The sequence below is a fragment of the Mustela nivalis genome (assembly GCF_964662115.1).
Source record: "Mustela nivalis genome assembly, chromosome: 1".
In the NCBI taxonomy this organism is placed as follows: Eukaryota; Metazoa; Chordata; class Mammalia; order Carnivora; family Mustelidae; genus Mustela; species Mustela nivalis.
Genome location: NC_139020.1, coordinates 210,741,283 through 210,755,069, shown reverse-complemented (window position 1 = coordinate 210,755,069; position 13,787 = coordinate 210,741,283). Strand labels below are relative to the sequence as shown.

The 13,787-nt window shown below is 59.6% G+C and overlaps 1 protein-coding gene across 17 annotated transcripts; it reads left to right on the top strand.

Annotated features, from left to right (window-relative positions):
* The first annotated feature begins 2,977 nt into the window (after positions 1-2,977).
* On the top strand, positions 2,978-13,378 carry FCER2 (Fc epsilon receptor II). 17 transcript variants are annotated; one of them, XM_082733068.1, is made up of 12 exons: positions 2,978-3,356; positions 3,871-4,032; positions 5,083-5,198; positions 6,210-6,335; positions 6,657-6,710; positions 7,259-7,321; positions 7,529-7,591; positions 7,717-7,779; positions 7,875-7,964; positions 10,543-10,694; positions 10,812-10,918; positions 11,147-13,378. In XM_082733068.1, the coding sequence occupies exons 3-12, from the start codon at positions 5,177-5,179 to the stop codon at positions 11,283-11,285; spliced, it is 879 nt and encodes a 292-aa protein (XP_082589194.1). In that variant the 5' UTR covers positions 2,978-3,356; positions 3,871-4,032; positions 5,083-5,176; the 3' UTR covers positions 11,286-13,378. The 17 variants fall into 17 exon arrangements, with proteins under 17 accessions (XP_082589194.1, XP_082589193.1, XP_082589202.1 ...); XM_082733076.1 differs by having other exon boundaries at positions 3,121-3,356; positions 10,234-10,694; XM_082733065.1 differs by having other exon boundaries at positions 3,219-3,356; positions 10,794-10,918.
* The last annotated feature ends 409 nt before the right edge of the window (positions 13,379-13,787 follow it).

Below are 13,787 nucleotides of genomic sequence, written 5' to 3'. Positions count from 1 at the left end.
CTCCCAGGAGGTCCCCAGAGGAGCACCGTCCACCCAGACAGAGAGGAGAGGGTGGGAGCCAGGGCTGGGGAGTCCGCGCTTCGTGAGGACAGAGTCTCAGTTTTGGGATGCTGGAAAGTTCTAGAGACGGACGGCAGGGACGGTGGCAGGATGTGAGGGTCCTTATCGCCACTGGAAATGGTTAAATTGGTAAACGTTATGTGATCTATATTTTAGCACAATGAAAAACGAAACCTCCCTCACAAGAACTGGGACTTCCTCTTGTTCTCAGAACCTGGCACCCAGTAGGTGCTCACATCATGGTTGTTGAGTGGTTGAAAGAGGAAAGCAGGTCATCCTTCCACAGCAGACGGACAGATAGAAGGGGACAGAGAGGAAGCGGGTGGAAGCCTGAAGCCAGCACCTTCTCTTTTGTCTATAAATCATGCTTCGAAGCAGTGGTGCTCAACTGGGGGTGATTCTGCCCCCCACCAGGAGGCATCCGGTGATGTCTGGAGACATTGTTGGCTGTCACGACTAGGTGGAAAGGGGGACGGAGAGTGGAAGCTAGTGGCCAGAGGCCAGCGAGGCCGCTAAAGTCCTTGCAGTGTACAGGACAGCCCCACCCCCCACGACAAGGAACCGACCGGCCCCAATGCCAGCAGAGCTGAGAATGAGAAACCTGATTTCAGAGACACCTCCTCCTGCAAGCCCTCCTTGTGGTTCCTCCTTGTACTTCCCTCCCGCCCCCACCACATACACCCCCTTCCTTTCTCCCTTGTGCCTCACCAGGAGACATTGATCGGGTGGGGTAAGCTCTGGGCTGTGCCACCTGGATGGGGTTGGGGGTCCGGGAGGAAAGGTTCCTTCATTACATTTGCAATGGACACCGGGCCCTGTCCCAGGTGCTGAGGCTCTAAGCTTAGTGGGGTGGTTGCAGCTTCTCCGCACAGAGCACACAGCCGGGGAGGGCTGGGGATCAGAACCTCCTTGGGGGTGAGTTGGGGTCGAGTAGGGTCAGGGATGGGGCTGGGGTGGGAACCTGCCTGGGAATCATTTATGAACCCCTGGTTCGTTCCTACGGATTCTGATCTGCGATGAGCGAAGGGACTGCCCCAGGCTGCAGGATCCCAAACCCGAAAGAAGAACCGACACCCTCCGATCGGGGCCCACATCCGCACAGTTTCCTGTTTTTCCCTTAAAGTGAACAGAGCGGTGGGCTGATACCACAGAAGGGAAGAGGGAGGGGTCATCGCGTGACAGGGTTATGGCCCCTCCCCCTGCCCCAAGGAGGGGAGCGAAGATTTCACCCCCAAAGCATCCTCTCGTCCAAGTCGACTCTTGACAGGGACCCAGCATCGCCCGATGGAAGGACACACGGGGATGGTTGGCAGCAGTGTGGACGGGGCACTGAGCACGGGGCCCGCAGAACTCCCGGACGCTCGAAAACACCGAACGGTGCCCCCCGCCCCTTCCCTCATTCATCACTCCTTACCCCGTCCTGTGTCTTCACTGCGACCCAACAGGGACTGTTCCCACACTTTCTGCTGCTCCTTCCTGTGTCGTCCTCGCTAGGACAGCTCCACTGTCCCTCAGGGTCTCCAGCTGAGACCGAGTCCATTTTTACAGCAGCCTCTGAGTACCTCCCTGTGCCCACCGTCCCCATAGCCAAGGCCCATCTCTTCCCAAACCAACCCGCTTCTCTTCGTTCCCGCAGCCGCCGCCCCAGACACCTCCTCCAGCACCTGGACAAGGTGACAGCGTCCCAGTGTCCCCACCGGCACCTGGCCCCCATGACATGGGGCTCCCTCCCCCTCCCCCCCACAAGCCTCCTGCTGCCTTATGTCTAGCCCCAGTGACCGACCTCTCTGGTACACACCTGACAATGCTCTTCTCTACTTAAAATAACCATTTTGGGGCGCCTGGGTGGCTCAGTCGCTTAAGCCTCTGCCTTGGGCTCGGGTCATGATCCCAGGGTCTTGGAATAAAAACTCGCATTAGGCTCTCTGCTCAGTGAGAAGCCTGCTTCTCCCTCCCCCTCTGCCTGCCACTCTTCCTGCTTGTGCTTTCTCTCTCTCTCTCTCTCTCTGTCAAACAAATAAATAAAATCTTTAAAAAATAAAAAATAAAATGAAAGGACCCTCCTCTGTCAGTTGGTCAATCATGCAATGGGGTCCGAGTCCCCACGATTAGCCCAGATCAAGGTTGAGAGGGACATTCGGGGGCCCCTGAATGAACCGCCTCCACCAACAGTCATTCAGTCGATACACACACAGGAGGGCCGCCCTTTGGTGCTGAAAACGCGGTGTGACAGACAAGGGAGGCATTTCAGCCAGGCTCCTCCCCAGCCCAGCCCTAGCTGGGACGTGGGACACAGGGGCATGGGCAGGAGTCTTTCCATCCAAAGATGGGGGCTTGGCACGGGATGTTCCCCAAACCAGACCAGGAAGACGTTTAAAAATCAGAGAATACGGGGCGCCTGGCTGGTTCAGTGGGTTAAGCCTCTGTCTTCGGCTCAGGTCATGATCCCAGGGTCCTGGGATTGAGCCCCACATCGGGGTCTCTGCTCTGCAGGGAGTCTGCCTTCCTCTCTCTCTGCCTGCCTCTCTGCTACTTGTGATCTCTCTCTCTCTGTCAAATAAATAAATAAATAAATATCTTTAAAAAAAAAAAAACAGAGGATACATTTTCTGGAGGACGAGCAAGGTGGGAGGTGTCAGGAAGTCCTCCTAAATACAAGGCCAGGTGAATGGTGGTTAGAGATGCAGACTTGGGACCCAGGCTACCTGGGTTCAAATCCCTGCTTTGCCGTTTATGAGCAGTGTGACTTTGGGCAAGTTACCTAACCTCTCTGGGCCCCACATCCTTCACCCCTAAGGCAGCGTGAAGAATGAAAGCATCTGCCTCGCAGAGTGTTTGTGGACATTAAATTGCTCTCCAAGGACACCCGGCAACGTGCACCGGGCACGACTAAACTCAACCCAATAACAAAACCATCGATATTTGATCAAGATGTTCTGTGATCTCATGGATCTTTCTAGTCACTTCGGTTCTGCCCCGACAGACCGCACTCCGGGGATGCGGGCTAGCGTCCCTGAACCTGAGTGTGCTCACCTGAGTGATGGAGGGAGCTATTGAGCTATTCATAGTCCGGACTTCACCGGGCTGCGGGGAGCCCCCCGGGAGGCCATGCGTGTGCTGCGGTTACCCAGGTGGCGAGCCCATAATTAGGTCGGTGAAAATAGAAGCCGTGGGTGGGTCTGCTTTCAGAAGAAACTCTCTCTCCAGGTCAAGCTCCTCACCACAGCCCGCGGCCCCGCCGGCCTCTGCAGCCAGCCCCTGCGACGGGCCAGGACAGCGACACGCTCAGAGCTCATGTGAGTGTGTGAGACACGTTGAGTGTGTGAGTGTGTGAGTGTGTGTGCACATAGGTGATCCTGTGTGTGTCGGGGCTGGTCCTGGGGAGTGGACAAGGGAGGTTCCCCAGAAGAAGCGAGCTCCGGGCTGAGACTTGAGGGATACTCAGAAAGAGCTCTGCTTGAGGAAAGGGCAGCGGGCAGCATGGGCGGGGTGGCCGGAGGTGCGGGGCCCTGGGCTGGGGAAGGGGAATCCAGCACCTGGCATAACAGCGAGGAAGCGGTGAGCGTGGAGGGTGCGCTGGGGGCCGATCGCAGGGAGCCGTGGACGGCCAGAAGCAGGGCTGGGAGCTCCGGAGTTAGAGAGAGGGCCTGGCCTCAAGCCTGGTTACCAGCAGACCAGGAGGCCATGTGCTCCACGCCACCCCTCCCCCACCAGTGGTTGAGTAAATAGGCTCCAGTGTCCCACGTCCTGGGTTCAAGTCCTGGTCTCACCACTGCGTGACATGGACGAGTGACTTTCTTGGTGCCTTAGTTTTCCCAGCAGCCCACCAGTAGGTTAACTGAGCAGCGACTGTGCACCAGGACCTCAAGCACCGCCTCGGTCTTCACCCTGTGGGGTTGGCCCTGTCACCCCTGGTTGACAGAAGAGCCGACTAAGTTGCGCATTCAGAGAGGAGCCGGAACTCAGCCCCAGGTCTGTCCGGTGTAGGTTCAGGCAGGCTGGGCGGTGGGATAATGACACCTCCCACCTCTTCCTCGATGGCGAACGGTCCAGTTGGAGCCGCCGCTAATCGGGTCCCGGCCACCACGTGCCTCCACTTCCCCAAGGCTCAGAGAGGGGAAGCAACTTCCCCAGAGTCATACAGCAAGCGAGACAGCCAGTAACCTCAGACAAGAGGCTTGTCTGACCCCAAACCCACAGTCACTGGCACAGTCTTTAAAGTCAAGAGACTTTTAAAGATGTATCTATTTATTTGAGAGTGAGGGGGAGGGGCTGAGGAAGAGATTCCCAAGTGGACTCCCACTGAGCCTGGAGCCTTACGATCCTGAGATCATGACCTGAGTCGAAATCAAGAGCTGACGCCCCCCCGGGCGCCCCAAAGTCAAGAGACTCTAAAGATGCCTTGAGCACGTTGGCGGAGGAGGAAGCTGAGGTCTAGTGGCGGAGTTTCTGCACCTCCCAGCACAGGCCTGATAAACGTTTAGGATCTGGAGACTCACTGTGTGCGTGCGGCACCTCGCTGAAAGCCTCACCTGGTTTGATCCTTCCATGACCTCCTGAGTTGGATGCGATCATCATTCCCATTTTATAGAGGGGAAACTGAGGCTCGGAAAGGTGGGGTCCCAGGCCAAGGTTGCACAGGCAGCAATAGGAACAAGCTGATTCTATTTTCGGGACTATGGTCAGGCCTTATTCAGAGAAATTTACATATTCATGAGGAGTACATCACAGCCCTAGGGCCTAGGTGTCCTTCACATTGGCTTTTTATGGATGAGGAAGTCGGTTTTGAGGTTCAGTCGTTTGCCACATTTTTCGAGCACCGGCTGTGTACCCAACGTGTGCCAGACTCTGGGGCGCCTACCTCTGGTGTCAGGCCTGTGACCGGTCATACCAGCTGCATCTCCCAATTAAATGCAGCATTGACTCCTGGCGATGGGCTGAGCACAATCAGCCAATGGTCACTGAGCTGCTCAGGTCCCAGATGCTGTCCGGAGCCTGACATCTAACCTTCCTGCTCATTAGAACCCAGCTCCCGGCCAGAGCTGTTACCTGTTAAGTGGACTGCTTTGTCCGGTGGTGAGTAGCCCGTCACTGGGAGAATCCAAGCAAGACTGCCATGGAGGAGCATTCATACTCAGGTGAGAGGACTCTCTGGAGCTGACACTGGCAAAACCAAGCACCTGACCCCTACCTTTCACCCAAGAGAGGAGAAGGGCTCCGGGGTCTCTCTCTGGGAAGAAGGCCCAGCAAGGGGCCAGGGGGAGGTGAGCCCTGACTGGCCCTCTGGGTCCAGAGCCAGGCAGGAGAGGGAAGCCACAGGCCCCTCCCTTCTCTGACTCAACGGCCTCCAACAAAAAAACCCGCTCCAGCTGGGGTGCTGGGAGCCCAGTAGAATTGGAAGCCAAGTCGAACAGGGCCTCAGAACAAGGAGAATTCGGCGTGATGAATCCTCCCAGCCAGGGTGAGGGGAGGGGGCCCGGACCCACAGTGGGGCCACAAGGTAGGGTCTTGGGCGACTCAGCGATTGGGATGAGTCCCCCGGGGGGTCCGACATCCAGGGAAAAGGCTGGGAAAGAGCTTGGATATTGAGGAAGAACTGAAACCCAGTGCCCTGCGTTTGGGCCAGGACCAGGGTGAGAGCTGGCTGTCCAAGGGGAAGGGGGGCCCAGATTTCTGGGCATGAAGCTGGAGATCTAGCATGGGCGTGTGAGGGGGTAACTGAGCCCACAAAAGGGAAGAGGACCACGGGTGAGCTCTGGGTGGGGGTCGGCCATCGGAGGAGGGGTCCGTGGAGGAAGGGTCTCGGCTCCTGGTCCTAGGCCTGTCTTCCTGGGAAGTGACCTGGCCCCCAGTCAGTCTTGCCGGCCACTGGGGCGTGGGCAGGAGTGGCAGACATGGGGCTGGACGGCTGGAGGGACAGAGTCGGAGATGCATGGATGCAGAGAGGGACAAAGTCGGGGGGTGGGGTGCTCGCTGGTGGGCACGACAGACAGCAGGCAAGGCGCGCAGAGGAGGCTGGCGCGTCCTCTGAGATCCACTGCCTTCGTGTGGGCTCTGGACAGGCTCCCTGGACTTAGGGGCTCTGGGTGACGGGGAGACAGGCACGGCCAAGCCCAGGCTCAACCTCCTCCCCCTGGCGCTCTCCCCAGACCCAGCAGAGTTCCCAAAGTTTTCCAGAAGGCGGCGATGCTGTGGGCAGAGAATGCAGCTGGCGCTGTTGGGGCTGGCGACCGTCCTGCTGTGGGCCGGGCTGCTGACCCTGCTTCTCTTCTGGCGTGAGGACACCCCCAGCCCCGTGCGGTCTCCCTCTTGTGTTCCCTCTCAGAAGCCTACTTTCCAACCCCAGGGAGCCCAGCACAGCCCTTGGAGTCCAATTTTCCCATCATGTCTCCTGCCTTGTCCCCACCAGCCTCCTCCCAAGCCCCTTCTGTCCACCCCGGAGAGCTCCCCGCCCCGTCCAGCACCCCTGTCTCCTGCCCTTTCCACACCTGCCACACGGTATGCCCAAGGCCTCCATCCCCAGCTGACAGGTGGGGTGTGCGTGGCTGCGGGCATCTAGAAACCCGTCTCCTCCCCTCCCCGTCTCTCCTCCCCAGACTGGGACACCGTGCAGAATCTGAGACAGCTAGAAGTAACCGCTGCCCGGAACGGTATGGAGGGGTCAAGGCGGGGAAAGGGGGTCTCGTGTTCTGCTTCTGCCACTGACCACTGTGGGCAGTGAGAGAAGGACTGGGCTCCAGCGACCCCTCACCCCGGGAACTGAGGGTCAGCCTGCATTTCCCGCTCCCCTGGGGATGAAAACCCGGAGGCTCTTGGAGGGGAGTGGGCTCGGAGAAGTGCCTGACGGAGAAGTGCTCCAGACCTCGGTTCCCTCACCTGTAAAATGGGCATCACCTCAGGGCTCTCGGGGCAGAAACAAGCTAAGACCTTCGAAGCACGGAGACCACGTCCAGTGAACTTTCGAGAAATACCTGCTGCTTTTATGTTTCATTCTGGGTGGGGGTGGGGGGGAAGGTACATGTGTTCATTCTATTCTTGGCTGCATTTTCCTGAGCACTTTTGCCCCAAAAATGAAAAACGAAAATCTTCAGGTCTTGTGACCATGTGAGGGGCCCCGCTCTTGGGGCCGGAGCTGGGGAGCGATTCGGGAATCGGCTTCCTGGCTCCTGAGGGCACATTATCTCTCCTGCTGCTCCAGTCTCTCGGGTTTCCAAGGACTTGGAAAGACACAATGGTGACCAGATGGCCCAGAAATCCCAGGGTGAGAGCTGGCAGCTTGGGTCTAGGAGGAGGGGAGGGCTGGGGAGAGGGGAAACCTGGATTACCTTGCGGGCACCATGTAGACCACCTGTGAACTTTAAAATGAGCAGGTGACCCTGAAGACACGGGGGCTGGGGGCAGGGGGGCTGGGAGACTGGGGAGGGCCCGGAGGACTGGCTTACCACTGAGCCCCCTCCCCTGCCACCAGCTGCCCGGGTATCACAGAACATGGAGGAAATCCGAGCTGAACAGGAGAGAATGAAAGCTCAGGGTGAGAAGCTTGGGGGGGGGGGGGCGCTGGAGGGGTGGGAGGTGTGGGGAGCGCTAAAGCTGGGAGGCATCACGAGGCTGGGGGCTCTGGGACTCCCAACCCTGACACCAGCACACCCCCATCAGACTCCGAGCTCTCCCGGAACCTGGACGGACTTCGTTTGGACCTGAGCAACCTCAAGTCCTTGAGTGAGCCTTGGGAGGGGCTGGGGGGTGGGGGGGTGACGGAGGGGGGGCATTGCCAGTTCCGTCTCTGACCACTGTCCCCCACTCCATCTCCCAAGACTTGAACGAGAGACACACAGCCCTACGTTCGTTGGAAAGACTCCAGCAGGAGGTGCTAAAGCTGTGGATAGAGCTACACACGTCCAACGGTGAGTTGGTGTGTCGGTGCGTGCATGGGACCACACAGGTGCGGTGACGTGTGATAGACGTGTGCATGTGACGTGGCCGGGTGTGCGCTCATGTGTGTGGCAGGGTCCTTGGGGGACACACGAGAGTGAGTTTCTTTCTGAGTCCAGCTGTTTCCCTCCACGGACCTGGAGCAGATGCAGGGTGGGGGGCGGCGCTTGAACGTTTTTTTTCCTCCAGGTAAAAGCATTGTTTGACCTTCTCTGGGTTCTCTTGGCTTCTCTCTCCTCTGCCTGTTGTGGCTCAGCAGAGAGTCAGCAGCACGACGCCCTCAGCCACAGCCCCTCCCCGAAGACTGTCTGACCCCGCCCGGGGTGGAGCGAAGGGGGGGCTCACCTTTGCAGCGATGGGGGCGATGCTGGTGGTCGTGAGTGGGAGGGGGCGCCCCAACATGCTGCAGGAAGAGCAGACATTCAGTCAGTGCGCCTTGAGCCCGGGTGTCCCTGCCCTGATGTCCTCCCCACCCTTAGCCCCTCCCTTGAGCTTTGGTTTTCCACCTCTGGGAAGCCCCAGCTGCCCCAAGTGGCAAAGAAAAGAGGAAGGCTCTGTGCTTGGTATGAAGGAGCTTAGTCCCCTGGGACACTGTGTGGCTGTGGGAATCCCAACCAGAAAGCCGGCTGTGGTCCCTCTGGGGAGGGCTCTGGAGCACGTTCTCTCTGATGGAAGATCTTCCAATTCCTCCCCGGTCCCTGGGGAGGCCTGGGGTCTGAGCCCAGCTCCAGGGCTGTCTCTGGATGACTATGCAACACGCAGCCAGGCACTTTCCTCGAAGTTTTCTGCCCGCCGCCCCCAAATAAAATCTTTCTTTATTTGAAAGAGAGAGAGCATGAGCAGGGGAGAGGAACAGAGTGAGAGGGACAAGCAGACTCCTCGCTGAGCAGAGCCTGATGCGGGGCTCGATCTCACGACCCCGCGATCATGGCACCCAGCAGAAGTCAAGAGTCGGACGCCCAATTGACTGAGCCACCCAGGCGCCCCCCCATCAAAATTTTCTTCAAGTGCCCAGAGATACTCTCTTCCTGTTTTAAGGTGCCCCAACCCCCACACCAAGGGCCACATACGGGTCACTGGTTCCTGGTCGGAAACACATCCAGCTTTGTTCCTCGTGGAGGTTGTGGACCCCCAGCCGCTTAAAAACTTCCACCAAAGCTATGGGCCCTCTCTGCCCATCATTCCAAGAAAATCTATTTTATTTTATTTTTTAAAGATTATTTATTTATTTGTTGGATAGAGAGAGAATGAGAGAGAGCATGAGAAGGGGGAGGGTCAGAGGGAGAAGCAGACTCCCTGTGGAGCAGAGAGCCCGATGCGGGACTCGATCCCGGGACTCCAGGATCATGACCTGAGCCGAAGGCAGTCGCTTAACCAACTGAACCACCCAGGAGCCCAAGAAAATCTATTTTAAATCAAGAGTGAGTCAGCCCAGTAACAGTGGGCTTAACCTCGCACCTGGGAGGGCTGGGTGGTGGGGACAGTGTCTAAGAGTTTCCTCAGGTTGGGGACAAGAGGAGACAGAGACCAAGGTGGCCCAAGGTCGAGCTCAGGTGGACCCAGCCCTTCAGGAGCCCCCTCCCATAAGCTTTCCAGTCCATCCCTCCAATTAGATAAAAATCCATCTCCATTTCCCCAAACGTGGCAAGAATCTGGTTTTGGGGGTGCTGGTAGTAAGGGTGACCAGGGCTGTTATTGGAGCCGTTGGTGGGGACAAGTCATGGGGCAAGTAATGCTGGCAATCTTGGCCTCACCACGTCGGCACTGGGGTTGGCCATGGAGTTGGAGCAGCAGAGAGAGGTTGCCGGCCATCCTGGTCCCCTCTGGTCATGATAGTGGTGACGCAGGTGTCACAGGCAGGGGTGGTGATCATTGCCATGGTGTTGGCAGTTGAGGTGCTTCTGACTGTGAAGGGGTTTGCGGTGATGCTTGGTGGCTGAGGGGCCACTGGCCACAGAGCTGGTCACATGGGGATCTGATGGTGACGGATACGCGGTTGGCTGTGGGTCACTTTGTGGGGATGGCGCTGGCAGAGGCTGAAGGTTTGCTGGCCAGGACCCCTTTGATGTTGGTGTCCGTGGTGGGCATGCTGCGCCGATGGGGGTCGGGGGGGTTCTTTGTGGCAATGCTGCAGGCTGTTGAGGTGCTCCTGCTGGGGAGCTGGTCTTGCCCGTCGGCGGCAGAGCCCCGGAGAAGGCAGCCTGCAAGGCTTTGTTAGGCTCTGGGGTGGTCTGCTTTCAGCCCGGACCCCAGGGGTGACTCCAGGAGAGACGCTGCCACCAATTCTGCCTATCATACCCACCGTGCCGGCCATGGCGCCAGCCACAACACTCACCACAGTGCCAGCCACGGCGCCCACCACGGTGCCCGTCACGGCGACCACCACGGTGCCAGCCACGGCGACCACCACGGTGCCTGTCACGACGCCCACCACGGTGCCAGCCACGACGCCCACCGCGGTGCCCATCACAGCGCCCGCCACGGTGCCCACCACAGCATCCGCCACGGTGCCCACCACAGCTGCCCCCCTGAGCCTCTCCTCCACCCCAGGCTCCACCTGCAACACGTGCCCCGAGAAGTGGGTCAGCTTCCAGAGGAAGTGCTACTACTTCGGTGCGGAACCCAAGAGGTGGATCCAGGCACGGTTCGCGTGCAGCAAACTGCAGGGGCAGCTCGTCAGCATCCACAGCCAAGAGGAGCAGGTGAGCCCGAGCTCGTGGGCGGGGACGGGGGCGGCGGACCCCCACCTCGACCCCTTGCGTGGTGGGAGGGACCCGGGCACAACGCCCCGGCACTTCCAGGCCTGTCCTGCTCCCCAGGACTTCCTGGCCAGACGCGCCAACAGGAAGGGCACCTGGATTGGCCTTCGGGACCTGGACAGAGAGGGCGAGTTTATATGGATGGACAAGGAACCCCTGAACTATAGGTGACAAGGGAGAACGTAACGGGGGGCCTCAGGGAGGGGGGCCTCTCTGCAATGGCCGGCTTGGGGGGCAGACAGGCCCAGGTGGAGGTGAGGGCCTGCCGGGGGAGGGTATTGCTGGGCTGCAGGGATGGGGAGGGGCGGGCCCAGACTCTGAGGGGTGAGTCTAGACTGAAGGCACTAGCGTTCCTTCCCCACCTCCACCCTCTGACCCTAAGTCTTCCACTGCAGCAACTGGCGGCCGGGGGAACCCAACAACGGGGGCCAGGGCGAGGACTGTGTGATGATGCAGGGCTCCGGGCAGTGGAACGATGCCTTCTGCGGCAGCCGGCTGGACGGCTGGGTGTGCGACCGGCTGGCCACGTGCTGACCGCCCCCCTGGGGTTCACCGGGACGTGCTCCGAGACCCAGACCCTGACAGTCCCCGGCCCCCCTGTCCGGTGCACCCCCTGTGTCGCTCCCCCACCTCAGACGCAGGAACAGCCAGGCCCACGGAGAGGCTCTGAGGACCCTCAACTATTTGTGGCTAAGGTCCCGGCCCCATCTTCTCCCGCCCAAACGGAAGAAGGCCTGTTGACCTGTCCCCGGCTTCTGCCAACTCCCCGGAGGGCCTGTCTCTTGCTCCTCAGCCCAGCTGGCCGTCACCACGCCCCTGTCTTCCAGCGCTCAGAGTACTCGCCTCAGAACTTTCCGGGGAGCAGAGGTGGATGCCTCGGGCCCCTGTGTGCTTCCCCTGCCGGGCCCCCCCACCGTCTGCTGGAGTCAGGAGTAGACCACGTCCCCAGCCCACCCCTGGCCACCCCAGATGTAGCCCCCGTGTCCTAGCCCCCCAGGGAGAAGACCCCTGACTCGGGCAGCCAGGCTCCCCACCCAGCCCACGTCAGTAAAACGGGGTGAGGACAGCCGCTTCCCAGGGGCCTCGCTGGCTCCCGTCTCCCAATGTGGGAGCTGCGAGTCCCAGAACCCTCGGCCCGAGGCCACCTCGGGGTGTCCAGAGCAACTGAAATGGTATTTGCACCTCCCCACTCCCCCGCACCCCGCACCCCCACTCCTACTTTATTACAAGAGGCATTTACTAGACGGGGCTGGAGATGAAGATTGCCGGGTCCAAAGCAGCAGACAACACCCCTAGAACACTGTAGGGCCGGGCAGTGGACGGCCTGAGCTTAACCGCCAGCCCGGCCTGCAGGCAGGAGGGCAGGAGCGCACACACGAGAAGGGCCCAGGATGGGCCTAGTGCCCAGAAGGCACTCGGGAGATGCGGACAGGCCCACGGGTGGCCTGGTCACCCGGTCCAAAGGTGCGGGCCCCACCCGGACGCGGGTTTTGGGAGGCGTACATGGCACCAGCCCCAGGTCTGGCCAAGTCAGTCCCTGCACCCAAGGCTGAGGAGGGAGGCAGGCCAGGACCCCGGGACACCCTGAATTACACTCCCCGCCCGCTCACCCCATCCCCAACTCCTGGCCTAGAACAAGAAGAACCAGACTGCTCCTGGGCTTCTCGGGCCCCCTAGCGGGGAATGAGGAGAGGCCCGCGCTGGACCACCTGGGACCTGGGAGTCAAGGGCCAGGCCGAAGGGGCTGGGGAAGGCACTAGGGTGGCCCCCGGGGGGTGTCCTGGGGCCACGAAGGGGCAGGGGTAGAGCTAGGCCTAGGTTACCTGTCGTCTACCCACGGCTCACCCGATTTCTGCCTCCTCCAGACGCCCCCTTGGAACTCCAGGCCAGTGTATAACTGCCTACCTGAGCTCTCCAAAGGGGACTCCCGGCCCCTCTGCCACTCAGGCCAACGACGGGGTCACACTCGGCACCTGTCACCCTCACTGCTCCCTCCGAATCCTCAGGGAATGCCATATGCAGAATCTGCCCACTTCCCACCACCTCCAGCAACTGCTTTGGTGTGGCCCCCCATCCTAGCTTGCCTCAATCTCCTTCTTCACTGCCTCACACCTTCCAGAAGTTTCCTTCTGGATCTGAGGGGGGAAAAAAGAAAAGAAAAGAAAAAAAAATCAAAGTCTTACAGGGTGCTTTGCAATTGCAGAATCCCTGCAGCTTGCCTGGTCTTCCCAGCTTCTCCTCCACTCTCGCCTTCCCCAACCCCAGCACCTGCACCAGCCTCCTCACTGGCACTTACACATGGAGGCTCGCTCCTGCCTCAGGGTCTTTGCACATGTCTCCTGCCCCACTTACTCCTCAGTGGGGGCTATCTTGCATTCCCCTTCCCTCCCATTTAAAATGACACCCCAGACTCCGGATCGCTTGTATCTCACCCTACTTTCTCACAACACTCTTCCCCTTCCAAGAAAATGTGTCATTCACTGAGAGGTGTGTTCTTACTGCCCGCCCCCAAACCCCACCGGCCTCCCACCCCAGGCTTGACTGTGACCTTCAGGAGAGCAGGAGCTTTTGTTTTGTGACCCCCGCACCTGGCCCATAGTAAGTGTTCAATAAATATCTGTCAAAAAGATGAATGTGGATCCATGGGCAAATGATCTCTTCTCTCAGTACCTACATCCTGGTCTAGTAAATGAGGGGAGGTACCACGCCCGCCTGGTTCACCAAGGGCAGCCGCTGCATCCCTCCTCCTCACCCCTCCCTACCCACCGTCTCGGCTTCAGTAGACACTGTATTTGCAGCCTGGAGCATCATGTCGGAGCTGCTGTAATGGGACCCTTGCCAGACCTGTTCTTATGGGGGCCCCACCCCCACTCCTACAGATCATTCCACGCCTCCCGTGCCCGCAAGGCCCTACTCACCTTCAACAGGGAGAGAAAGACCCTGGGCCCCTCCCAGCCCGCCAGCTCTCCAGCTTCCCTCCCCAGGGAACAGCCCCTCTCTTCTCCCGCCCTCTCTCTTTCTCCGGCAGCCTTCACT

Bases quoted from the DNA above. Each gene is read 5' to 3' on its own strand.
- FCER2 (XM_082733061.1), top strand. From the start codon at position 5,503: ATGAATCCTCCCAGCCAGGGTGAGGGGAGGGGGCCCGGACCCACAGTG. The intron at 7,322-7,528 runs GTGAGAGCTGGC...CCCTGCCACCAG, and splicing joins GATGGCCCAGAAATCCCAGG to CTGCCCGGGTATCACAGAAC. The intron at 7,780-7,874 runs GTGAGCCTTGGG...CCATCTCCCAAG, and splicing joins GAGCAACCTCAAGTCCTTGA to ACTTGAACGAGAGACACACA.